The sequence below is a fragment of the Somniosus microcephalus genome, chromosome 4, assembly GCF_052327205.1.
Source record: "Somniosus microcephalus isolate GS21.2 chromosome 4, FLI_Smic_1.0, whole genome shotgun sequence".
Classification (NCBI taxonomy): Eukaryota; Metazoa; Chordata; class Chondrichthyes; order Squaliformes; family Somniosidae; genus Somniosus; species Somniosus microcephalus.
Window position 1 is genome coordinate 44,490,430 of NC_140990.1, and position 25,645 is coordinate 44,516,074.

Below are 25,645 nucleotides of genomic sequence, written 5' to 3' on the forward strand. Positions count from 1 at the left end.
GTTGTTGAAGGGGTAGTTGGTGGGGGTACCGTTGGTCGATGTTCTTCCGGGGGTGATGATAGAGTAGTGGGTGGGTAAGAGTTGCTGTGGTCGTTGTTGCTGCTGTTGTCGTGGTTGTTGTTGTTACCAGCTGGGGCGATGTCTTTTATGGACACGGTGTCCTCCCTTCCATCGGCATGCCGGACATACGCGTATTGGGGGTTGGCGTGGAGTAGGTGCACTGACTCCACGAGAGGGTCCGTCTTGTGGCCCCTCACATGCCTTCGCACGAATACCGGACCTGGGGTGGAGAGCCATGACGGCATGGATATGCCTGAGGTGGATTTCCGGGGAAAGACAAACATTCGCTCGTGAGGCGTGGCATTAGTGGCAGTACACAATAGCGACTGTATCGAATGGAGCACATCTGGGAGGACTTCCTGCCAGCGGGAGATAGGGAGGCCTTTGGTCCTTAGAGCTAGAGTGACTGCTTTCCATACTGTCCCGTTCTCTCACTCCACTTGACCGTTACCCCGGGGGTTGTAGCTGGTGGTACGGCTCGTGGCGATCCCCCTGGACAGCATGTACTGGCGTAGCTCTTCACTCATGAAGGACGCCCCCCTATCCGTATGGATGTAGCTCGGCATACTGAACAGGCAGAACAGGCTGTTGAGGCATTTAATGACCGTGGCGCTGGTCATGTCTGGGCAGGGGAAGGCGAATGGGAAACGAGAGTATTCGTCCACAATGTTCAGGAAGTAAACATTGCGGTCGACTGACGGGAGGGGGCCCTTGAAATCTAAGCTGAGCCGCTCAAAGGGCTGTGTAGCTTTGATTAAGTGGGCTCTATCTGGGCGGTAGAACCGAGGCTTGCACTCAGCGCAAGTGCGACAGTTCCTGGTCAGAGACCGGACTTCCTCAATCGAGTAGGGTAAGTTGCGGGACTTTATGAAGTGGAACAGCCGTGAGACCCCTGGGTGGCAGAGGTCGTTGTGGAGGGTCTGTAGCCGATCCCCGGTGGCGCTGGCACACATCCCTCATGAGAGGGCGTCGGGGGATTCGTTAAGGGCCCCTGGCCGGTAAATGATGTCATAATCGAAGGTGGAGAGCTCGATCCGCCACCTAAGAATCTTATCATTTTTAATCTTCCCCCTCTGTTTATTATTGAACATAAACGCTACTGACCGCTGGTCGGTAAGTAGGGTGAAGCGTTTGCCGGCTAGGTAGTGGCGCCAGTGGCACACTGCCTCCACGATGGCTTGGGCCTCCTTTTCTATGGAGGAGTGTCTGATCTCGGGCCCTTGGAGGGTCCTCGAGAAGAAAGCTACGGGCCGCCCCGCCTGGTTGAGGGTGGCCACCAAGGCAAAGTCAGACGCATCACTTTCCACTTGAAAGGGAGTGTTCTCGTCCACTGCCTGTAGCGTGGCCTGCTCAATATCCTGCTTAATGCTTTTGAAGGCGGCATGGGCCTCAGCAGAGAGCGGAAAAGAGGATGCTTTCAAGAGGGGGCGGGCTTTGTCGGAGTAGTTGGGGACCCATTGGGAATAATAAGAAAATAACCCCAGGCACCTTTTCAGGGCTTTGGGAGTGTTGGGCAGGGGCAGCTCCCATAGGGGGCGCAATCGGTCGGGGTCTGGTCCGATTTCCCCATTCTCCACCACGCTGCCTAGTATGCAGAGGCGCGTGGTGTTGTAAACGCACTTGTCCTCGTTGTAGGTGAGGTTGAGTTTTTGTGTGGTTTTCAGGAACCTCTCGAGGTTCGAGTCGTGATCCTGCTGGTTGTGACCGCAGATGGTGACGTTGTCGAGGTAGGGGAAGGTTGCCTGCAAGTGGTGGTCATCGACCATGCGGTCCATCTCCCTCTGGAAGACCGAGACCCCATTCGTCACCCCAAAGGGGACTCTGAGGAATTAGTAGAGGCGTCCGTTCGCCTCGAAGGCGGTGTACGGGCAGTCCTCTGGTCTGATAGGGAGCTGGTGGTACGCTGACTTGAGGTCGATGGTGGAGAACACCCCGGTATTGGGCGATTTGGTTCACCATTTCTGATATGCGGGGTAGCGGGTAGGCGTCTAGTTGGGTGTACCTGTTGATCGTTTGGCTATAGTCGATCACCATCCGTTTCTTCTCGCTACCCCTTACCACTACCACTTGGGCGCGCCACGGGCTGTTGCTGCGTTCAATAATGCACTCTTTCAGGAGCCTGTCTACCTCGGTTGCGATAAACCGCCTGTCCTCCCAGCTGTACCTCCTGCTTTTGGTCGCTATTGGCCGGCAGTTAGGGGTAAGGTTCGCGAATAGCGAAGGCGGCTTTACCTTCAGGGTAGCCAGACCGCACACTGTGAGGGACGGCTGGGACCCACCGTAATTGAGCGTGATGCTTTGGTGGTAGCACTGGAAATCCAGGCCCAAGATCACGCTCGCACATAGATTCTTCATGATTAGTACTTTAAAATTATCGTATACAGTTCCGTTAACAGACAATTGTGCCGTGCAGTAACCCATAATGGTCGATGTCTGGGTTTTATCAGCCATAGAGATGGTACCCCGAGTAGGGACCACCTTTAGGGAGAGTTGTTGTACCAGTTCAGGGTGGATAAAACTCTCCGTGCTTCCACTGTCAATTAAACATTTAACCCTGCACCCGTTTACCTCGATGTCCACCATTGATTTGGATAGCGGGTGCGGCCTGGTCTGGTCCACTGTGACCGATGCCACTGTAGGGCCCTGATCGAGACAAGATGGCGTCCACGCTGTCTGCTCACAAGATGGCGGACCCCATGAGGTCGGGCAAGATGGCGTCCAAGATGGCCGCTCCCACGGCGCACACGCGGCGGTGGCGGGTTTTCCGGCGGGGTTCCCTCTGCACACCTTCCCGAAGTGCCCCTTCTTACCGCACTTAAAGCAGGTGGTGCCTTTCGCCGGGCACAGGTTTCTGGTGTGCTTCGGCTGCCCGCAGAAGTAGCAGTTGGGTCCCCGACACGTCGCGGCTGTCGTAGGGCTTCTGGGGGGAGAGCGGGGCCCCGACGGTGTCGGGCTGCCGGGCGGGGAAGATGCCTTCCAAGATGGCGGCGCCCTTGGTGCACACGTGGCGGCGTGGACGGCGCGGGCTGAAGAGTAGGCGTCCGAGTTTCTCTGGGCCACATCCAGGGATCGTGCTGTGTCCGCAGCCTGTTTCAGGTCCAATCCTGTTTTTTCCAGCAGTCTCTGCCGGATGTAAGTGGAGCTGAGGCCTGTGATAAAGGCATCGCGAACAAGCTCGTCAGTGTACACTGCGGCTTTTACATCTTGGCACTTGCAGTCTTTGCCAAGCGTTTTCAGGGTGCCTAGGAACTCCTCCACCGATTCCCCAGGTCGCTGTGCGCGAGTAGCGAGCAGATGCCTAGCATACACCTCATTCGTAGGCTGCTGGTAATGCGCCTTTAAGATGTCGCAGGCGGCCGGGTACGTGTCGGCGTTTTGGATGAGGGGGTAAACCCGGTGGCTTACCCAATTCCGCAGAATGCCGAGTTTCATACTCGCAGCGTCCGTAGCGTCTTTGACGGCTGCGGAATTGTCCAGGAAGAATTCCATACACATAAACCAGTGTCCGAAGTGTGCCGATGCGTCCGAAGCATGCTGGTCCAAATCCAAACATTCGGGTTTCAAGAGTTGATCCATTGTGTTGAAAATTAAGTCAATAAAATTGATGTGCCTCAATAAATCCGAGACTCGATGTTAGCGAAACAAAACAAGGCTTTTATTGACTTAGAAGGTAACACACAGAGGAGAATGTATCTTCCATCCAGAGGTCTGCCGTACTGGATGTGCTGCAGGCTGGGCCAGCTTACATAGGAGCCAGGTATGGGCGGAGCCCTACACACAGTACAATACAATGGAAATGAAACTGAAACCAACCACAGTCACAGGCAGAGAAATACTGATGAGTGATGAATGGAATATTTCATCACAAGGGTGGTGGATACAGATTCAATGGCAGCCTTCAAAATAGAATTGGACAAATACGTGGAAGAAGAAAAAATTGCAGAGATATGGGGAAAGAGCGGGGGAGTGGGACTTACTGGATTGCTCTTCGAAAGAGCCGGCGCAGACTCGATGGGCTGAATATCCTCCTTCTGTGCTGTAATATTCTGTGATTCTATTTCTGCTTCATTTACAGACAGTCCCTGACCAGTCACCATTTCTTCTCCATTTACAGACGCTCCCTGACCAGTCCTCATTTCTCCTTCATTGACAGACGCTCCCTGACCAGTCTCCATTTCTCCTCCATTTACAGACGCTCCCTGGCCAGTCACCATTTCTCCTCCATTTACAGATGCTCCCTGACCAGTCCCCATTTCTCCTCCATTTACAGACGCTCCCTGACCAGTCTCCATTATAACAACAGAAAATGCTGGAAAAACTCAGCAGGCCAGGCAACATTCGTGGAGAGAAAATAGAGTCGACGTTTCGGGTCTAACCCTTTTTCAAAACTGGAAAGGAAATGAAATAGATCGAAAGGCAGGGCTGGGAGAGAACAAAAGAAGTGAAGAGACGTTAAGAGGTATTCAAAACGAGACAAGATGGTGATAGGACTAATGGAGACAAAAGACGGCTCTAGATTAGGTGTGAAATGTTCTGGCAGAATGGGAGACAGGTGCCATGTGGGAGGGAAAAAAAAAGCGGGGGGAAAAGGGCCAAAAAAAAGATGTGGATAAAATATAAGCAAAAATGTAATAGGGGCCGAGGTTATGGTCTGAAATTGTTGAACTCGATGTTGAGTCCAGAAGGCTGTAAAGTGCCTAATCGGAAGATGAGGTGCTGTTCCTCGAGTTTACGTTGAGCTTCCGTGGAACAATGCAAGAGTCCGAGTACAGTGAGGTCCGAGTGGGAATGGGGCGGTGAATTAAAGTGACAGGCGACCGGAAGCTCGGGGTCACCCTTACGGACTGAACGGAGGTGTTCCGCAAAGCGGTCACCCAATCTGCGTTTGGTCTCCCCAATGTAGAGGAGACCACATCGTGAGCAGCGAATACAGTATACTAGATTGCAAGAAGTACAAGTAAATCGCTGTTTCACCTGGAAGGGGTGCTTGGGGCCCTGGACAGTGGGAAGGGGGGTGGTATAGGGGCAGGTGTTACATCTCCTGCGCTTGCACGGGAAGGTGCCGGAATGTCTCCATTTCTCCTCCATTTACAGATGCCCCCTGACCAGTCACCATTTCTCCTCCATTTACAGACGCTCCCTGACCAGTCCCCATTTCTCCTAAATTTACAGAAGCGCCCTGACCAGTCACCATTCCTCCTCCATTTACAGACGTTCCCTGACCAGTCACCATTTCTCCTCCATTTACAGACGCTCCGTGACCAGTCACCATTCCTCCTCCATTTACAGACGCTCCCTGACCAGTCACCATTCCTCCTCCATTTACAGACGCTCCGTGACCAGTCACCATTCCTCCTCCATTTACAGACGCTCCCTGACCAGTCACCATTCCTCCTCCATTTACAGACGCTCCCTGACCAGTCACCATTTCTCCTCCATTTACAGACGCTCCCTGACCAGTCACCATTTCTCCTCCCTTTACAGACGCTCCCTGACTCACTTCCTGTCTGTCCCGGAGTTTGGCGCTTTGTTGAGATTCGGGCCGGAGCGAAACGGGAGCCCGCGGTGGGGGCGGATAATGTTCACTGCTCTTATAATCGGGCCTGGGGCCGCAGTCATGGTGTGTGAAGCCCGCGTCCCTCCGGGGTTCATTAACCCGCCTCCCTCTGACCTGCTGCATGTGGTGCTCAGCTCACACTGCCCAACAATCAGCCTCTCCCGCGCATGCTCAGCTCACACTGCCCTGCACCTCTAAACATATATTATCTTCTTTGTCTCCAATAGGCCCCACCCTGCCTCTTACTACCCGCTTACTGTTTACATGCCTGTAGAAGATTTTTGGGTTCCCTTTTATGTTAACCACCATTCTACTCTCATATCCTCTCTTTGCCAATCTTATTTTCATCTTCACATCCCCTCAACTTATTGTATTTGGCCTGGTTCTCCCCTGAAGAATTCACCTGACATGCATCATACACCCTCTTTCTTTGTTTCATCATCTTCCCTATCTCCCTCATCATCCAAGGAGCCCTTGCTTTGGTTCCCTTACCCTTCCCTCTTGTTGGAATGTGCCTAGCCTGTACTTGGAACATCTCCTCCTTAAAGATCACCCATTGTTCCATTACAGTTTTTCCTGTCAGTCTTTGGTTCCATTTTACCCTGGCTAGATCCTTTCGCATCCCATTGAAGTTAGCCCTATTCCAGTTTAGAAGTTCCACTCTAGATTGTTCCTTGCTCCTCTCCATTGCTAATCTAAATCTTATGATACGATGATCACTCGTACCCAAGTGTTCCCCCACAGACACTTGGTCGACCTGGCCCACCTCATTCCCCAGCACCAGATCCAGCAATGCCTCCTTCCTAGTTGGGTCAAGAACATATTGGTCAAGGAAATTATCCTGAACACATTTCAGAAATTCCTCCCCCTCCTTTCCCTTTACCCTAGCATTATCCCAATCGATATTTGGGTAATTAAAGTCCCCCAATATCACCACTCTATAGCTCTTGCATATCTCTGCAATTTCCCTGCAGATTTGCTCCTCTACCTCCCTCTCACTATTTGGAGGCCTATAGAATACCCCCAATAGTGTGATCATACCCTTTTTGCTCCTCAACTCTAACCAAATGGATTCTGTCTTTGTCCCCTTTCCAACACTACAATGTCTTCCTGAATCAGCACTGCCACCCCACCTCCCTTTCTTCCTTCCTTATCTTTTCTGAACACCCTGTACCCTTGAATATTAAGTGCCCAGTCCTCACCGTTTTCAAGCCATGTTTCTGTTATTGCCACAACATCATATTGCCACACAGCTAATTGTGCTTGTAGCTCACCAACCTTATTCACCACACTTTGTGCATTTACGTACAGGCATTCTAAACCCAGTTTGGAATTTTTCATAGTCTTTCTTAGTCTGCTCCTATCTAATATAGTACTACTGCCTCTGGTACTATCTGTCAGTTGTGGGGAAGTTACTGGAATCTATCAGAGACAAAATGATTGAGCACTTGAACAAGTACGAGCTGATCAAAGGAAGTCAACGTGGATTTGTGATGGGTAGGTCATGTCTGACTAACCTGGATGAATTTTTGAGGTCTCTAATAAGGTAGACATGGGAGTGTCTATGGATGTTGTCTATAGATTTCCAGAAGGCATTTAATAAGGTTCAGCACAAGAGCTGATTAGCAAAATTAAAAGCATAAAAAATTGAAAATCACCTTGTGACAAGGGTTGGGAATTGGTTGGGAGGTAGGAGACAGAGACTGGGATAAAGGGAACGTACTCTGATTGGCAGGATGTGTCATGGGTTGTCCCTGGGGATCTGTACTGGAGCCTCAGCTTTTCACCATATACACCATTGACTGGGATGACCATAGAAACATAGAAACATAGAAGATAGGAGCAGGAGTCGGCCATTCGGCCCCTCGAGCCTACTCCGCCATTCAAATCAAATCAAATCAACTTTTATTGTCATTGTTGATCATCCAAATTCAGTACCCGGTCCCTGCTTTCTCCCCATACCCCTTGATCCCTTTAGCTTTGAGAAATATATTCAACTCCTTCTTGAATATATTTAATGAACTGGCCTCTACTGCCTTCTGTGGTAGAGAATTCCACAGGTTCACCACTCTCTGGGTGAAGAAATTCCTCCTCATTTCTATCCTAAATGGCTTACCCCTTATCCTTAGACTGTGACTCCTGGTTCTGGACTCCCTGACCATCGGGAACAATTTTCCTGTATCTAGTCTGTCCAGTCCTGTCAGAATTTTATAAGTTTCAATGAGATCCCCTCTCATTCTTCTAAACTCCAGCGAGTATAAGCCCAATCGTCCCAATCTCTCCTCATACGTCATTCCTGCCATCCCAGGTATCAGCCTGGTGAATCTTTTCTGAACTCCTTCCATGGCAAGAACATCCTTCCTCAGATAAGGCGACCAAACTGCACACAATACTCAAGGTGTGGTCTCACCAAGGCCCTGTACAACTGCAGCAAGACATCCTTGTTCCTGTACTCAAACCCTCTCGCTACAAAGGCCAACATACCATTTGCCTTCTTAACCGCCTGCTGCACCTGCATGCTTACCTTCAGTGAGAGGAGAAGAGAGGTGAAGGAAGAGAGAGTTTTATATTCAAGTTTCCAGATGATGTTAAATTAGGAGGCACAGGAAGATGTGTAGATGGGAGCAGGAAGTTACAAAGGGACAGAGACAGATTAGGTGCGTGGGCAACACTGTGGCAGATGGAGCTCAATGTGGGGAAATGTGAGGTCGTCCACTTGGGATGCAAGAAAGATAAATCTGAGTGTGAGAGACTGGGAACTGTGGAGGAGCAGAGGGATTTGGGTGTCGATGTACACAAGTCACTAAAAGCCAGTGCACAGATACAGAAAGTAATGACAATGGTAATGGAATGTTGTCCTTTATCTCGAGGGGCTGGAATACAAAGGGGGGGAAATGATGCTTCAGTTGTACAGAGCCTGGGTCAGAGCCCATCTGGAGAACTGTGTTCAGTACTGGGCACTGATCCTCAGGAAGGATAGACTGGCCTTGGAGGGGGTGCAGTGCAGATTCACCAGACTGATATTGGGGCTTGAAGGCTTCAATTATGAGGTCAGGTTGCATAAACTTGGTTTCGAACATTGAGGGGTAATCTGATCAGGGTATTTACAATGAGAAAGGGATTCCCTAATGTCCAAATAGAAACTATTTTCTCTGGTAGGCAAGTCCAGAACATGAGGGCATCACCTTCAAATTAAGGCTAGGCCTCCAAGGAGTGAAATCAGGAAGCACTTTTTCACAAAAGGATAGTGGAAATCTGCCCAGGGTGATTGAAGTGGACCCTGTGATATAATAGAATCTTCTGTCCTGTCAGACTTGGACATCTTGTAGATCCATCTTTTAAAAATTACATAGAATACACAGCACAGAAACAGGCCATTCGGCCCAACCAGTCTATGCCGGCGTTTATGCTCCACTCGAGCCTCCTCCCGTCTTTCCTCATCTAAATCTATCAGCATAACCCTCTATTCCCTTCTCCCTCATATGCTTATCTAGCCTCTCCTTAAATGCATCTACACTATTCGACTCAACGGGATTCTTTTATTTTTCCTACCACCGATGTTAAGCTGACTGGTCTATTGTTCCTTGGACATATTCTATCTCCCTTCTTAAATATAGGTATTATGTTAGCTATCCGCCAGTCCTCTGGCACTACACCTTTACATAAAGAATTATTAAATATGTGTAACAGTGTCTCTGCTATCTCTTTGGATTCTTTTAAGATGCGTGGATGAAATCCATCCGGACCAGGGGATTTATCTTCTTTGAGTTTGATTAGTTTACTTAATATTTCTCTTTTTATTTTAAATACGGTTATATCATTTCTAATCACAGCTTCCGATGTCATGCCCACCTGCTCTGTCTCCATGGTAAATACTGAAGCAAAGTAATTAATATTTCTGCCATTTTGCCTGTGAGATTATCCTGTCCATCCCTTAGTGGCCCAATTTCCATCCCAACTTTCCTTTTTTTTATTTATGTGTCTGTGGAACATTTTACTGTTTTGTTTTAGATTCCTTGATAATTTAATTTCATAGTTCCTCTTTGCCTTCCTAATTGTTTTTTTGACTTCTCTCCTAATCTCTTCGTATTCTCTCTCATCATGCTCATCCCTGCTGTCCATGTACTTAGCGTATGCCTCTTTCCATACCCTCAATTTGTCCCTCATGTCTTTATTCATTCATGGTGACCCATTACTGTTTAGTCTGTTTTTTTTTAGCGGAATATATTATTCCTGGACTCTGTTGAATACTGTTTTAAATGTTTCCCATTGCTGTTCTACATCAGTGTTTGCCATTATTGTTGTCCATTTGATTTTCCCAAGTTCTATTCTCAGCTCCTCAAAATCGGCTTTTCTCTAATCTATATTACCCTGGTCTTTGTCATGGTTGTGTCATTATCATTTATTATCTTAAAGCATATTATATTATGGTCACTATTGCCTCGATGTTCCCCTACTTTTACTTCACTTATCTGCTCTGGTTCATTCCCCATTACTAGATCAAGTAGCAAATCCTCCCTTGTTGGGCTTCTTACACACTGGGTTAGAAAGGAGTCCTGTACACATTGTACGAACTCCATTCACTTATCCCCTTTACCTATCTCTTCTGGCCAATTAAGTTTGGGACAGTTGAAATCCCCCATGATTATTATTCTATGTGTTTTACGTTGTTTGCTTGTTTCGTCCTCCACCTCCCTTCCACTATTAGGTGGTCTGTACACTACCTCTATTAGTATGACTGATCCTTTATTATCTTTTATCTCTATTCACATGGATTGTATTTCTGTCTTTCTACTGCCATTCTGTTATCTCTAATAAGTACAGATACTCCACCTCCTCCTTTTCCCTCTGTATCTTTTCTAAATATGTTATACCCTGCAATGTTTAAATCCCAGTCTTGATTTTTCTGTAGCCATGACTCAGTAATCCGTACTATTTCTGGTTTCTTGCAACATATTATTGCCTCCAGTTCCCCTATTTTATTACGGGCAATCTGTTCTAGGAACACAGTTCCAAGATTGCACTCACTTCGTAACAAGTCCTCAATCAGCTCATCTTACCATGAAGATATCAAGGACCAGACACACTGGCCTAGAAATTGGGTTGGTAGCGCCGGCGCTGAGCGCCTAAAGAGACCTAGAATTGGGGCGAAGCCCTATGTTGGGGCGAACGCTATGAGGATAGCGCCGACTCAGAAATTGACTATACATTTAGCGCCTGCGCTAAGTGATTGCACGCGCCCACGAGCGCAAACGGCTCATGGCGTCATTTCAGTGTGCAACGCCTTTTAGGAGTGCCTGAGCGCATATTGGGTGGCGCCCGGAGCCTTAGCACCCAGCGCTATTAGTGATAGTTCGAGGGAGGGCTAACAGGCCCTTCTCGGAGTAGGGCGGCGCTATTTAAAGGGGACAGCTCTAGTGCAGAATCTTCTGCCACTTGGCCTGCTCATTGCGATCGCTGCTGGAGAGAGTTGGCGAGCTAATGTGGAGCGGAGTTCTGGGATTTGAGCTTTACAGTACTTGGGACCTTCAACCCTGTCCGAAGTACTTGCAGTACTACACCTAAAAGCCTTTTGACCAACTGGCATCAGAATGGGAGCTTGTTTGGAGGGCGATGGCCTCATCGCCCAACACTATGAAGGGGCAGAGAGACGGCGGGAGAAAGGGCCGGGATTGGCCAGGAGGAGGAGGGGCAATGGAGGTCGGCCTATCCGACGGGAGGCTGCGAGGGTCTTTAGGCAGCAGGTGACATGTCGGAGGAGCAGTGTTTGCGAAGGCTCCGAATCTGGAGGGACATTGTTACTGATCTGTGCCACCTGCTTGGTCAGGATCTGCAGCCGCGTGAACGCTGCAGAACCTCTCTGTCCGTGATGGCTACACTGACTGAAGGCCTCCATTTTTATGCCAATGGATCCTTTCAGTCAGCCATTGGGGACAATGCGACTGTCGCTCAGGCTGCAGTCCGCTGTTGCATCCGGCAAGTGACAGATGCCCTTTATAGGCGAACGCGTCCATTCATTACCTTCCCTCGGACCCTGCACAAGCAGGCGGAGGAGGAGGAGGAGGAGGAGGAAGAGCAGGCGGAGGAGGAGGAGGAGGAAGATGGAAGGGCTGCTGAAATTGGAAGGTCCATTCATCAGAGGCTCCTCTGGACTCGTCTCGACACCCCTGTGGCGGAATGATGAGAGTCTTACCTCATGGGCACTTTGGATGTTTGAGGGCCTCTTCATGCCAGCATCACTGAAAGTAGTCACATGCACCAAGCAACATTTAAACTTCTGTTTATTGACACAAAAGTCTTTCATTACAGCTAAACAACGTTAAGTGAGCAGAAACCATAACTGCCAAAATAAATGTGACCTGTTCGGCAAAGCAGCAAAACTCAACAAAAATCTGCACCTATAACAGCAGGTGAGGGTGTCCTTGAATTTGGACAAACAAACGTCTCAGCACCTCCCTCTACAACTGGCCCCTTGAGGGAGAACGACTTCTCGTTCGCGCCCGGCCCCTTCCCTCCCTGCTGCTCCTACGTAATTGCACCCCAGTGGCGGCCTCAAGGCTGGGGGACGCTTGCCGACTGTCTGGAAGCGCAGAAGCCCCTCAGGTACGGCCTGGCCGACATCTGGGCTTGGAGGGTGCGGACGCAGGATGCTTGCTTTGAGCATGGCTGGAAGCAGTGTGGGCTGCAGGTGGTGGCAGCTGCAATGCAGGCGTCCCAGCGCTGGCATGTGCAATGGTCTCCTGCCGAGAGAGGACACCTGCACCATGGTCGGACGACACACTGGCTATATGAGGGGAGTGGCTCGGCTCATCCGCCACAATCGCAGGCTCCACGGATTCCTGGCCTTGTACGGGAGTGGAAGGGCCCGGGGTGATCCTATCTGATGCAGAGAGGGTGGCTGCAGTGAGACATCGCGTTGCGTCAATCTGGCTGTGGAGGAGCCCAGCAAGTGAATGCGTGGCAACAGTGAGGACCTGTGTGCCAGGTGCCAGTGCTTCGGAGAAGGCCTGGACAGTTCTTCCCATGGCTTCGGGCAAGGCAGGAGCCGACCGCTCCACTGCCTTGGACAAGCCCTGCACAGACCTTTCCAGGGATTGTCTGAAGCCCTGAACAGTCCTTTCCATTGCCAACTCAAAGCCGTGGACAGTCCTCTCCATTGTTGGGCCAAAGCCCTGGATAGTCCTGTCCATTGTGGCCCCGAAGCCCTGGATAGACCTGTCCATTGTTTCCCCGAACACCTGGAGAGACCTCTCCATTGTTGCCCCGAAGTCCAACATACTCCTAGCCAATGAATCTATTGACTCAGGCATCTTCTCCACTGCAGCCATCAGCTCCGTGTGTCTGACCCGCGCCTGTTTGCTCATCTCTGCCAGGCGACGGACCTCATCTGCACTCTGCGCAGCAGTCATGATGACCTGCCTTGCCCTGCGGGGAGACGGTGGCCAAACTTGCCTATCCCCCGTGCGTTGCTCCATGCCGCTTGGTCCGGCAACTGGTTCATCCTCAGAGCCACCCCCCCTCCCCTCCAGGGGACTACTATCCCCAGTCTGCAGATGTGTCAGCTCCCCGGATTCTGCAATGGCTGGTCCGGATTCCTCCTGGTCCTCGCCTCCGGTGGCACTGGCACTGGCAGCTTCAACACGTTGAGCCCGAGTTGGTGCTGCTTCATCTGAAAGTGGGAGGTGGAAGAGTGGCTTTAGCAAAAAGACAGGTTTGCTGAAAGGCATGCCAGATTGCGGCAAGGCTCTGACATGGCTGCACACTGAGGATGCATGCTGGCGGGGGGACCAAGTGGAAGGCAACAGGTGGAAAAGGTGAGAGTCTTACCCTCGCTGTCGGTAATGGGGTCGGCAGATGCAGTGGTGACTGGACCAGACAGACGTCCTCCAAGTATCTGGTGCACTCTCTCCTCCAGATCCGTTAGAGTGACCACTTGTGCAGGTCTGCCACCGGTTCGACGCTGTTCTTTTCTAATCTGCGCCATCTTGGACTGCAGGGGAAAGAAGGGGAGGTTCTGTTACATGAGGCCTTGAGACATCATCGCATGCCCCCCATTGTGCAAGAGCCCTTACATGAGGCCTTGAGACATCATCGCATGCCCCCCATTGTGCAAGAGCCCTTACATGAGGCCTTGAGACATCTGTCCATGTGTCTGCCCAGAAAGGGCCATGGGTGCATGCTGACAGATGGCCATTGGGGCATCATTGCAGCAGGGTGCCCGAAGTCAGCTGCAGATGGAGCGAAGCACAAGTTTGGTAAACCATCACTCACCCTAACGATCCGTGTGAGGTCGTTGAATTTCTTTCTGCACTGAACAGGGATCCTGGTCGCCATGCTGCTGGAGTTGACCCTCACAGCAACCTCCCTCCAAGATCGTCGGTCAGCCTTCTGATTTGGCCTCTTGCCATTATCCGGGTACAGGACCTGTCGACGGTGTTCAACTGCAGCCACCAATTGGTCCAGAGCATCAGTGCTGAAGCGCTCTGCTCTCTGCCTAACCTTCTCCATAATGATCAACTTTGTACCACCAGACAAGGGCGAGCGCCGAATCTGAGGCCTACAGGGCGTTAGGTGTTGAGGCTCAGTCTGACTGACCCACCCCTTTAAGAGCCGGCCGGCGCCTGCAGGTCTCGTGCTTTGCCGTAATTGAGTTCACCTGCGCTGCGCCCGTCCGCGTCGAAATTGAGTAGCGCCTGACCTTTTGCACCTTAAGAGCACCGTGCAATGGCTGATTTAGCGCCTCAATCCCCTTTGGGGGCGATGCAACCCAATATCGCGCCAGGCGCGGATAGCTCTCGTCTGGCTATAAATTTAGCGCATCGCCAGTTCTAACGCCTCAAGCGGGGCCAAACCCAATTTCTAGGCCACTGTGTTTAAAAGAAAGCTGATATAATTGACATTTATCCAGAATATCAAACTATAGCCCAGTTATGGATGTTATTAACATCAGCAGAAACAAACCCCAACTATCAGAATGAACATGGTTCAGTCCTGGTTGTGATTAACAGCAGCAACGTCAGCAGAATCCAACCCCTGCAGTCACTTGTGAACTGGCTGGTGTCTCAGCAGGTGGGATGACTGAGTGAATCTCATCCCACATACGGAGCATGTGAATGGCCTCTCCCCAGTGTGAACTCGCTGGTGAATCTGCAGGTTGCATGACCAAGTGAATCTCTTCCCACACACAGCGCAGGTGAACAGCCTTTCCCCAGTGTGAATGCGCTGCTGTGTCAGCAGTTCCCTTCTGCATTTAAAGCTCTTCTCACAGTCAGAACATTCAAAACGTCTCTTATCAGAGTGAACCCGTTGGTGGTCAATCAGGGTGGATGAGTTAAAGAATCCCTTCCCACACATGGAGCAGGTGAACAGTCTCTCCCCAGTGTGAGTGCATTCGTGTCTCAGCAGATCACTTCTGCTTTTAAAGCTCTTCTCACAGTCAGAACATTTAAAAGGTCTCTTATCAGAGTGACCATGTTGGTGTTCAATGAGGTGAGATGACTGAGTGAATCCCTTCCCACACACGGAGCAGGTGAACGGCATCTCCCCAGTGTGACTGTGTTGATGAGTTTCCAGCTCACATGGGTAATTGAATCCCTTCCCACAGTCCCCACATTCCCACGGTTTCTCCGTGGTGCAGGTGTCCTTGAGTCCCTCGGTTGAAGCCTCGGTCACACACAGAACACGTGTATGGTTTCTCCCCGCTGTGAACGGTGCGATGTTTTTCAGGCTGTGTAAGTGGTTAAAGCTCTTTCCACAGTCAGTGCACTGGAACACTCTCACTCGGGTGTGTGTGTCTCGGTGCTTTTGCAGTCACACTGATGTTTGAAATCTTTTCCCACAGAGAGAACAGACAAACATTTCTCCTTCCACATTCAGAGGCCGATGATATTCAGGTCCTGATGAATGGAGTGACTCTGTAAGATCTCGATGTGATGTTTGGTTTGAGTTTGCGGTGTGTAAATGCTGCCCTTCTCACAGCCTGTAAAAGGAGTTTACAAAAGCCATCACTGTGAGCCCAGGATAGAAATTGACAAGATTCTCTCCTCCTGGTTCCTGGCCAAGGGGGTCGCGCATGCGCCCTGCTGTCCCCTGAGCCTCTCAAGATGGCGGCCGTTACCCCGGGCCTGTCACCGGGAGAAAGCCCCACAGCTGCCACCCCGCTCAGGGCAAACGCCCGGCCCGGAGGCTCTTGTTCGGGGCCTGTAGCCCACCCCGGATGTTTGTGAAGCGGATAATGTTGAGTGTATTAATAACGGAGCCTGGGGCCGCACTCGGGGTGTGAGCAGCCTGCGTCCCCCCGGGGTTCATGAACCCGCTCCTTGAGCTCTCTCACCTGATGTGTCAGCGGCTGCTGCCAAGGTTCGTGCATGCTCAGCTCACACTGCCCGGGTGATTGACGGAGCTCCGGATCAATAGGAAGAGCGGGGCGGAGTGGGAGGAGCGAACGGGCGGCGGGTCCTCCAACCAATGGGGGCACAGCAAGGGGGCGGGACCTGGTGAGCAGCTCAGGTGCGCTGGGGCCGATTGTGACGCGCTGTCCCCAGGTGAGAGCAGCTCAGTCAGCACAGAGCTGGGGCTGGAATCTGGGAGAGGGACCGCTGTCAGCACAGAGCTGGGGCTGGAATCTGGGAGAGGGACCGCTGTCAGCACAGAGCTGGGGCTGGAATCTGGGAGAGGGGCCACAGTCAGCACAGAGCTGGGGCTGGAATCTGGGAGAGGGGCCACAGTCAGCACAGAGCTGGGGCTGGAATCTGGGAGAGGGGCCACAGTTAGCACAGAGCTGGGGCTGGAATCTGGGAGAGGGGCCGCAGTCAGCACAGAGCTGGGGCTAGAATCTGGCAGAGGGGCCGCAGTCAGCACAGAGCTGGGGCTGGAATCTGGGAGAGGGGCCACCGTCAGCACAGAGCTGGGGCTGGAATCTGGGAGAGGGGCCACAGTCAGCACAGAGCTGGGGCTAGAATCTGGCAGAGGGGCCGCAGTCAGCACAGAGCTGGGGCTGGAATCTGGGAGAGGGGCCACAGTCAGCACAGAGCTGGGGCTGGAATCTGGGAGAGGGGCCACAGTCAGCACAGAGCTGGGGCTGGAATCTGGGAGAGGGGCCACAGTCAGTGGGCCTGGCAAAGGGCCAGAGCCACAGCAGCTTCACTAAAGAAGATTATTTAAAGACAAATTTCTTGCAGTTTCACAGACAGCCTTGGTCACTCTGCAAAAACTGAAATGTTTAATAATGAAGTAAGGGAGTGAAAACAATCAGGTGAGTCAGTTTGAAAAGACAGTCCCTGACCAGAGATTGCTGGATGCTGACACTCGGTGCTCACAAGGATAGAATGTCCCATTCCCCGGGCACCGACATTCAGCACCTCGATGACAGCAAAAATTCACAAAACAATGACAATATAACTTGGAGCAGAGATGGTTAAGTGGAGATCTGATAAAGATGTTAAAATTACGAGGGTTTTTTAAGAGCAAAGAAGGAGAAACTGTTGTCGCTGGCAGGAGGGTCAGAAACGAGAGGACACGGATTTCAGATAATTGGCAAAAGAATCCAGAGGGGGAATGAGGAGACATTCCTTTACACAGCGAGTTGTTATGATCTGGATTGCACTGCCTGAATGGGTAGTAGAAGCAGATTCAATAGTGACTTTCAAAAGGGAATTGGATAGATACTTGAAAGCAGAATTTTGCAGGGCTGTGGGGAATGGGCAGGGCAGTGGGACTAATTGCATAGAGAGCCGGCACCAGCACGATGGGCCGAAAGGCATCCTACTGTGCTCTGTGATTCTGTAACATCAGCTTCTCTCTGCTCACAAGCACTGAGAGAACAGCGAAGAATATTACAATCCAGCCCAGTTATTGGGGGCTCTTAACATTAACAAGCCCCAGTTGCCTGAATTAACATGGTTCAGTCCTGGATGTGATTAAAGGCATCGGAATCAGTCAAATCGACCCACCGCAGTCACAATGTGGACACTCTGGTGTGTCAGCGGGTGGGATACACCAGGGAATCCCTTTCCACACACTGAAGCTGACTCCAATGATCGGGAGTCACAGGGTTTCAGATACCAGATAATCAAGCTCACAAGAACACAAATTGTCTCTGCAGGCTTTATAAGGGCGCTGCATAACACAGATCTGGTGATAATTCCCTCAATCTGGAGAACAGAAGTACAGTGGATTCACGCCTGATCTTCTCGAGTCTGTTCCAACTGACAACGTGGCCTGTTCTTATACACAAGCTTGGTTACCGCTCCGGAATTGGGATAGTTTGGAGCTGTCTGTTGACCGCCTCCTGAACTCCTACTAATTGGGGGAATTTAGTTCATCTGTGACCAGACTATAACCACAAACACGTCTGGTTATCACACCTATACGGTCCGTGAGCTTATTATTAGATTAACACCCAGACATTGTGCCTTTACTTGTCTGCCACTTCATCCCATAACAGGGGTACAGGGGCTCAGCAATGTTTCATTCATCAGAAAAAGACAAAGTACAACAGCGTACTGGTCAGCTTAACAGAATCTCATCATATTTATGGGGCCATAAATATAAGATGATCACTAATAAATCCAGTAGAGAATTCAGGATACATTTCTTTACCCACACCTCCATCCCCCACCAGGACGGCCTTTGGGCGCTCCGTTTCTTCCTTGAACAGAGTCCCCATCCACCACCACCCTCCTCCGCCTGGCTGAACTTGTTCTCACATTGAACAACTTCTCCTTTGACTCCACTCACTTCCTCCAAATTAAAGGTGTTGCTATGGGAACCCGCATGGGCCCTAGCTATGCCTGCCTGTTCATGGGATATGTGGAACATTCTTTGTTCCAGTCCTACTCAGGTCCCCTCCCTCACCTCTTTTTCCGGTACATCGATGACTGTATTGGTGCCGTTTCCTGCTCTTGCCCTGAACTGGATAAGTTCATTCACTTTACTTCCAATTTCCACCTTTCCCTCACCTTCACATGGTCCATCTCTGACTCTTCCCTTCCTTTCCTTGACTTCTCCGTCTCCATTTCTGGCGATTGGCTTTCGACAAACATCCACTACAAGCCCACCGACTCCCACAGCTACCTGGACTACACTTCCTCCCACCCCGCTTCCTGTAAGGACTCTATTCCATTCTCCCAGTTTCTCCGTCTCCGCCACATCTGCTCCGACGATTCCACCTTCCATACCAGTGCTTCCGACATGTCTTCCTTTTTCCTCAACCGAGGATTCCCCTCTACCATGGTTGACACGGCCCTTGACCGTGTCCGTTCTATTTCCCGCACTTCTGCTCTCACCCCTTCCCCTCCCTCCCAGAACCACGATAGGGTTCCCCTTGTCCTCACCTTTCACCCCACCAGCCTCCACATTCAACGGATCATCCTCCGCCATTTCCGCCACCTGCAACATGATCCCACCACCAAACACATCTTCCCCTCACCTCCCCTTTCAGCATTCCGTAGGGACCGCTCCCTCCGCAACACCCTGGTCCACTCCTCAATCACCCCCAACAGCCCTTCTCCTTCACCTGGCACCTTCCCATGCAAGCGCAGGAGATACATAGAAACATAGAAAACATAGAAGATAGGAGCAGGAGTAGGCCATTCGGCCCCTCGAGCCTGCTCCGCCATTCAATGAGATCATGGCTGATCATCCAAATTCAGTACCCGGTCCCTGCTTTCTCCCCATACCCCTTGATCCCTTTAGCCTTGAGAAATATATCCAACTCCTTCTTGAATATATTTAATGAATTGGCCTCTACTGCCTTCTGTGGTAGAGAATTCCACAGGTTCACCACTCTCTGGGTGAAGAAATTCCTCCTCATCTCTGTCCTAAATGGCCTACCCCTTATCCTTAGACTGTGACCCCTGGTTCTGGACTCCACGACCATCAGGAACATTCTTCCTGCATCTAGTCTGTCCAGTCCTGTCAAAATTTTATAAGTTTCAATGAGATCCCCTCTCATTCTTCTAAACTCCAGCGAGTATAAGCCCAATCGATCCAAACTCTCCTCATACGTCATTCCTGCCATCCCAGGTATCAGCTTGGTGAATCTTTGCTGACCTCCTTCCATGGCAAGAACATCCTTCCTCAGATAAGGCGACCAAAACTGCACACAATACTCAAGATGTGGTTTCACCAAGGCCCTGTACAACTGCAGCAAGACATCCTTGTTCCTGTACTCAAACCCTCTCGCTACGAAGGCCAACATGCCATTTGCCTTCTTAACCACCTGCTGCACCTGCATGCTTACCTTCAGCAACTGGTGCACAAGGACAGCCAGGTCTCTTTGCACTTCCCCTTCTCCCAATCTATTGCCATTCAGATAATAATCTGCCTTCCTGTTTTTGCTACCAAAGTGGATAACCTCACATTTATCCACATTATACTGCATCTGTCATGCTTCTGCCCAATCACCCAACCTGTCCAAATCATCCTGGAGTTTCTCGGCATCCTCCTCACAGCACACACGCCCACCCAGCTTTGTGTCGTCTGCAAATTTGGAGATATTATATCTAGTTCCCTTGTCTAGATCATTAATATATATTGTGAATAGCTGGGGTCCAAGGACCGATCCCTGCGGGACCCCACTAGTCACTGCCTGCCACTCGGAAAAAGACCCGTTTATTCCAACTCTTTGCTTTCTGTCTGCCAACCAGTTCTCTATCCAAGTCAATACCTTGCCCCCAATCCCATGTGCCTTAACTTTACACGCTAATCTCTTATGCAGGACCTTATCGAAAGCCTTCTGAAAGTCCAAATACACCACATCCACTGGTTCTCCCTTATCTATTTTACCAGTTACATCCTCAAAAAATTCCAGTAGATTAGTCAAGCACGATTTACCTTTTGTAAATCCATGTTGACTTTGTCCGATCCTGTCACTGTTTTCCAAGTGCTCTGCTGTTACATCTTTTATAATGGACTCTTGCATTTTCCCCACTACCGATGTCAGGCTTACCGGTCTGTAATTCCCCGTTTTCTCTCTACCACCTTTTTTGAATAGTGGGGTTACATTAGCTACCCTCCAATCCATGGGTACTGTTCCAGATTCCATCGAATGTTGGAAGATGATCAGCAATACATCTACTATTTCTAGGGCCACTTCCTTAAATACCCCTGGACAGTGGGAAGGGAGGAGGTAAAAGGGCATGTGTTGCACCTTAAGTGTAAGATGTAACACCTGCCCTTTTACCTCCTCCCTTCCCACTGTCCAGGGCCCCAAACACCCCTTCCAGGTGAAACAGCGATTTACGTGTACTTCTTGCAATTTAATATACTGTATTCGCTGCTCACGATGCGGTCTCCTCTACATTGGGGAGACCAAACGCAGATTGGGCGACTGCTTTGCGGAACACCTCCGTTCAGTCCGTAAGGGTGACCCTGAGCTTCCGGTCGCCTGTCACTTTAATTCACCACTCCATTCCCACTCTGATCTCTCTGTCCTCGGCCTATTGCATTGTTCCAATGAAGCTCAACGTAAGCTCGAGGAACAGCACCTCATCTTTCGATTGGGCACTTTGCAGCCTGCCGGACTCAACATTGAGTTCAACAATTTCAGATAATTATCCCTGCCCCCATTTTTCATGCAGTATGATTTTCGCCACTCCCACTTGCAACATTTTATCTTTCCTACCTCTTACAAAAGTACAGGATGTTCTTTCAATTGCTTCCTCCCCTCCTAACCGCATCCCCCACCCCCTCCCCCACCCCCCGTCTCTGCACCTGCTTAATATCTGTTACATCTCCAGCTTTTTCCAGTTCTGATGAAGGGTCCCAGACCTGAAACGTTAACTCTGTTTCTCTCTCCACGGATGCTGCCTGGCCTGCTGAGTATTTCCAGCATTTTCTGTTGTTATTTCAGATTTCCAGCATCCGCAGTATTTTGCTATTATATTATTAGAACAGGGATAATACAGTGGATTCAGAGCTCTCTTCTCCCCAGGTCTGTTCTAACAAGCTGCGACTACACTGGTGATATTTATATTTAACTTGTTTACTACATTATTGACCTGGCCCTGCCCAAACCAGAACCACAAGGATATCTGTCATTGTTCTGACTGTGACCACAAGGCTGTGTCACTATCACACACACACACCGTTTCCTTGTTTCACATCTCCATACACAGACCATCTCTTTACACATCCCCTTTCTACACAATTGCAGCCGACATGAGCAAGGACGTGAGGCTCATTAAAAGACACACTCATTTCATGACTGCAAAGGTTACACTGGGACAAATCTTCAGTTATTTTTCATTACAGGCACAATGCAGAGTGGTCCAGCAGCACATGGCACCTTAACAGAGTCTCATCGGCCTACAATATAGAGCTGGAGGATTGGGCCCTGATCTGTTTACTTGTTCATCTCTTGTTCAATACATTTGCTGAGTGAATTTAAATTTAAAACCAGGTTTGCAGTAATAGTCATGATCGCACCCCAGTGGATGTTCCGGGTCATGTATTTTTAGTTATCCTGGTGTCTAACACACACAGCAATAAAACCAGGAATTCCTGGAAACACGCTGCAGATCCTTCTTTATCTGGAGATCAAATGTCTGTTGTACCAGCAGTTAACAGGCTCCGGTGAACTCCTCCGTCTGCTATTTTAATGCCAACTTTAACCAACTTATTTTAAATGGGTTTATTTTAAATGAATTAACGCCTGCCTTAAAATGTTGGACTCAGGACTGTCACATAAACTCGTTAAATGTTCATGGAATAATTACCACAGTCGTTCTTAGACTGGAAACTTAAACCTGTTTCACGTTCAGTCAGGAACAGATCGCAGTGTGACACCAATCTCTGATTTGGCAGCACGTTTCCAGCATTCACCGTTGTTCTTCCTGACTCTAAACACAGTTGTAAAGGAGCCTTCTGTTCCGTGCCTAGGAGCTCTGGACCATGGAGAGAGCGGCTGGGACACGTTTCTCACACACCTCGAGATTAATCCACACAGAGACTTTGCTGTCAGTGAAGAGAGACGAGAAAGACCAAAGTGCCGTTTGCCCCTCTCAGTGTGGCCCTGAAGGACTGTGTCCAGGCTGAAGTTCTGTTCCCGCCGTACGATCCTCCCCCAGATTGTCCTTTCTGAGCTCCAGCCAGGTGATGCTAAACACTCAGGTGGGAAAGAGAAAAATCTACAACAATGTGTTTAACACAAAGCTGATTTATTTGACATATATCCAGAATATTAAACTCCAGCCCAGTTACAGGAGTTATTAACATCAGCAGAAACAAACCCCAACTGTCAGAATGAACATGGTTCAGTCCTGGATGTGATTAACAGCAGCAATAACAACAGAATCCAACCCCTGCAGTCACTTGTGAACTTGTTGGTGTCGCAACATGCTGGATAAATGAGTGAATCCCTTCCCACACACGGAGCAGGTAAACGCCCTCTTCCTAGAGTGAATTCGCTGGTGTATCAGCAGGCTGGATGACACAGTGAATCCTTTCCCACACACGGAGCAGGAGAACGGCCTCTCCCCAGTGTGAAGTCGATGGTGTATCACCAAATCCTTTTTGTATTTAAAGCTCTTCTCACAATCAGAGCATTGAAAAGCTCGATCACCAATGTGAACAAGTTGGTGTTCAGTGAGGTGGGATGACCGAGCGAATCCCTTCCCACACACGGAGCAGGTGAATGGTCTCCCTCCAGTGTGAACTCGCTGCTGTGCTAGCAAATCCCTTTTGCTTTTAAAGCTCTTCTCACAGTCAGAGCATTGAAAAGGTCTGTCATCAGAGTGAACAAGTCGGTGTTCAGTGAGGTGGGATGAACGAGTGAATCCCTTCCCACACTCAGAGCAGGTGAATGGCCTCTCCCCAGTGTGAGTGCTTTGATGTGCCTGCAGATCCTTTTTGCATTTAAATCTCTTATCACATTTCAAAGGTCTCTTATTGGTGTGAACAAGTTTGTGTTTAGTGAGGTTGGATGACTCAGAGAATCCCTTCCCACACTCAGGGCAGGTGAACGGCCTCTCCCCAGTGTGAACTCGCTGGTGTGCCACCAGGTGGAATGAACGAGTGAATCTCTTCCCACAGACGGAGCAGGTGAACGGCCTCTTCCTAGTGTGAGTGCGTTGGTGTACAGTGAGTTCAGATGATCGCCTGAACCCAGTCCCGCACTGAGAGTACCTGAACGGTCTCTCGTCAGTGTGAACACACTGATGACACGACAGGTCCTTGGATCTTTTATAACACTTCCCGCAGGCCGAGCATTTAAAAGATCTCTTGTTAGTGTGAACTCGCTGATGACATGTCAGGTCCTTGGAACTTTTATAACACTTCCCACAGTCCGAGCATTTAAAAGATCTCTCGTCAATGTGAAAACATCGATCACACATCAGGTCCTCAGAACTTTTATAACACTTCCCACAGTCCGAGCATTTAAAAGATCTCTCGTCAGTGTGAACACACTGATGACACGTCAGGTCCCCAGAACTTTTATAACACTTCCCACAGTCCGAGCATTTAAAAGATCTCTCGTCAGTGTGAACACACTGATGGCACGTCAGGTCCTCAGAACTTTTATAACACTTCCCGCAGTCCGAGCATTTAAAAGATCTCTCGTCAGTGTGAACACACTGATGGCACGTCAGGTCCTCAGAACTTTTATAACACTTCCCACAATCCGAGCATTTAAAAGATCTCTCGTCAGTGTGAACACACTGATGGCACATCAGGTCCTCGGAACTTTTATAACACTTCCCACAGTCCGAGCATTTAAAAGATCTCTCATCAGTGTAAACACATTGATGAGACGTCAGGTCCTCGGAACTTTTATAACACCTCCCACAGTCCGAGCATTTAAAATATCTCTCATCAGTGTGAACACCCTGATGGCACATCAGGACCTCGGAACTTTTATAACACTCCCCACAGTCCGAGCCTTTAAAAGATCTCTCGTCAGTGTGAACACATTGATGACACGTCAGGTCCTCGGAACTTTTATAACACGTCCCACAGTCCGAGCATTTAAAAGATCTCTCGTCAGTGTGAACACACTGATGGCACGTCAGGTCCTCAGAACTTTTATAGCTCTTCCCGCAGTCCGAGCATTTCAAAGGTCTCTTGTCAGTATGAAGTCGCTGGTGTCTCAACAGGTGAGATGATGTCCTGAACCTCTTCCTGCAGTGAGAGCAGCTGAACGGTGTGTAACCAGTGTGAATATACTGGTGCTCTGTCAGTGCCTCAGGGCGTTTAAAGCTTTTCTTGCAGTCGGTGCATTTAAACTTTCTCTTTTCAGTGTGAACTCGGTGGTGTCTCAGCAGGGCAGATGACTGAGTGAATCCCTTCCCACACACGGAGCAGGTGAACGGTCTCTCCCCGGTGTGACTGCGCCGATGAATTTCCAGCTCAAACGAGTAATTGAATCTCTTCCCACAGTCCCCACATTTCCACGGTTTCTCTCCGGTGTGACTGCGCTTGTGTCTCGACAGGTCAGATTCTTGGCTGAATCCTCGTCCACACACAGAACATATGTACGTTTCCTCCCCACCGTGAATGGTGCTTTTTGCTTCCATGTTCAAAGGCCGATGATATTCAGGTGCCAATGTAAGAGTGACGCTGTCAGATCTTGATATGGTGTTTGGTTTGAGTTTCCCGTCTACAAATCCTCCCCTTCTTAGTACCCTGTAACATGGATTTAATACAGCAAAAAGGGAGTGTGAGAGCGAGACCCCACAAAAAAGCAGGTTGTGAAATTGAGCTTAATGAATCTGGTCATTAGTGGGGCCGGTATTAGAACAAAGTGACCGTGAAAGCTGCTGGATTGTTGTAAAAACACAAGTGGTTCACTAATGTCCTTCAGGCAAGGGAACCGACCACCCCATCTGTCCCATGACTGCCTAGAAGGGAAAAGGCAGAAGGTGCATGGGAACACCATCACCTCCAAGTTCTGCTCCAAGTCACACACCATCCTGACTTGGACATATATCACCATTCCTTCATCGTCACTGGGTCAAAATCCTGGAACTCTAACGGCACGGTGGGAGCCCTTCACCACACGGGCTGCAGCGGTTCAAGTAGGCGGCTCAC

General features: G+C 49.8%; 1 protein-coding gene and 1 pseudogene across 1 annotated transcript; one reads left to right on the forward strand and one right to left on the reverse strand.

The window, feature by feature from the left end:
* Positions 1-25,645, forward strand: part of LOC147118767 (uncharacterized) — a 166,371-nt pseudogene that overhangs the window by 74,700 nt on the left and 66,026 nt on the right.
* Positions 22,927-25,131, reverse strand: LOC147118769 (uncharacterized). The gene is made up of 2 exons (XM_085987038.1): positions 24,614-25,131; positions 22,927-23,011 (listed from the first exon to the last, which is right to left on the reverse strand). The coding sequence occupies exons 1-2, from the start codon at positions 25,129-25,131 to the stop codon at positions 22,927-22,929; spliced, it is 603 nt and encodes a 200-aa protein (XP_085843164.1).

What these genes read in the sequence shown, in the direction of transcription:
- LOC147118769 (XM_085987038.1), bottom strand. Translation starts at nt 25,131, where the DNA reads ATGGAAGCAAAAAGCACCATTCACGGTGGGGAGGAAACGTACATATGT. An exon ending in GAGGACCTGACGTGCCATCA is followed by an intron (nt 23,012 to 24,613) that starts GTGTGTTCACAC and finishes AATTCACTCTAG; the next exon opens with GAAGAGGGCGTTTACCTGCT.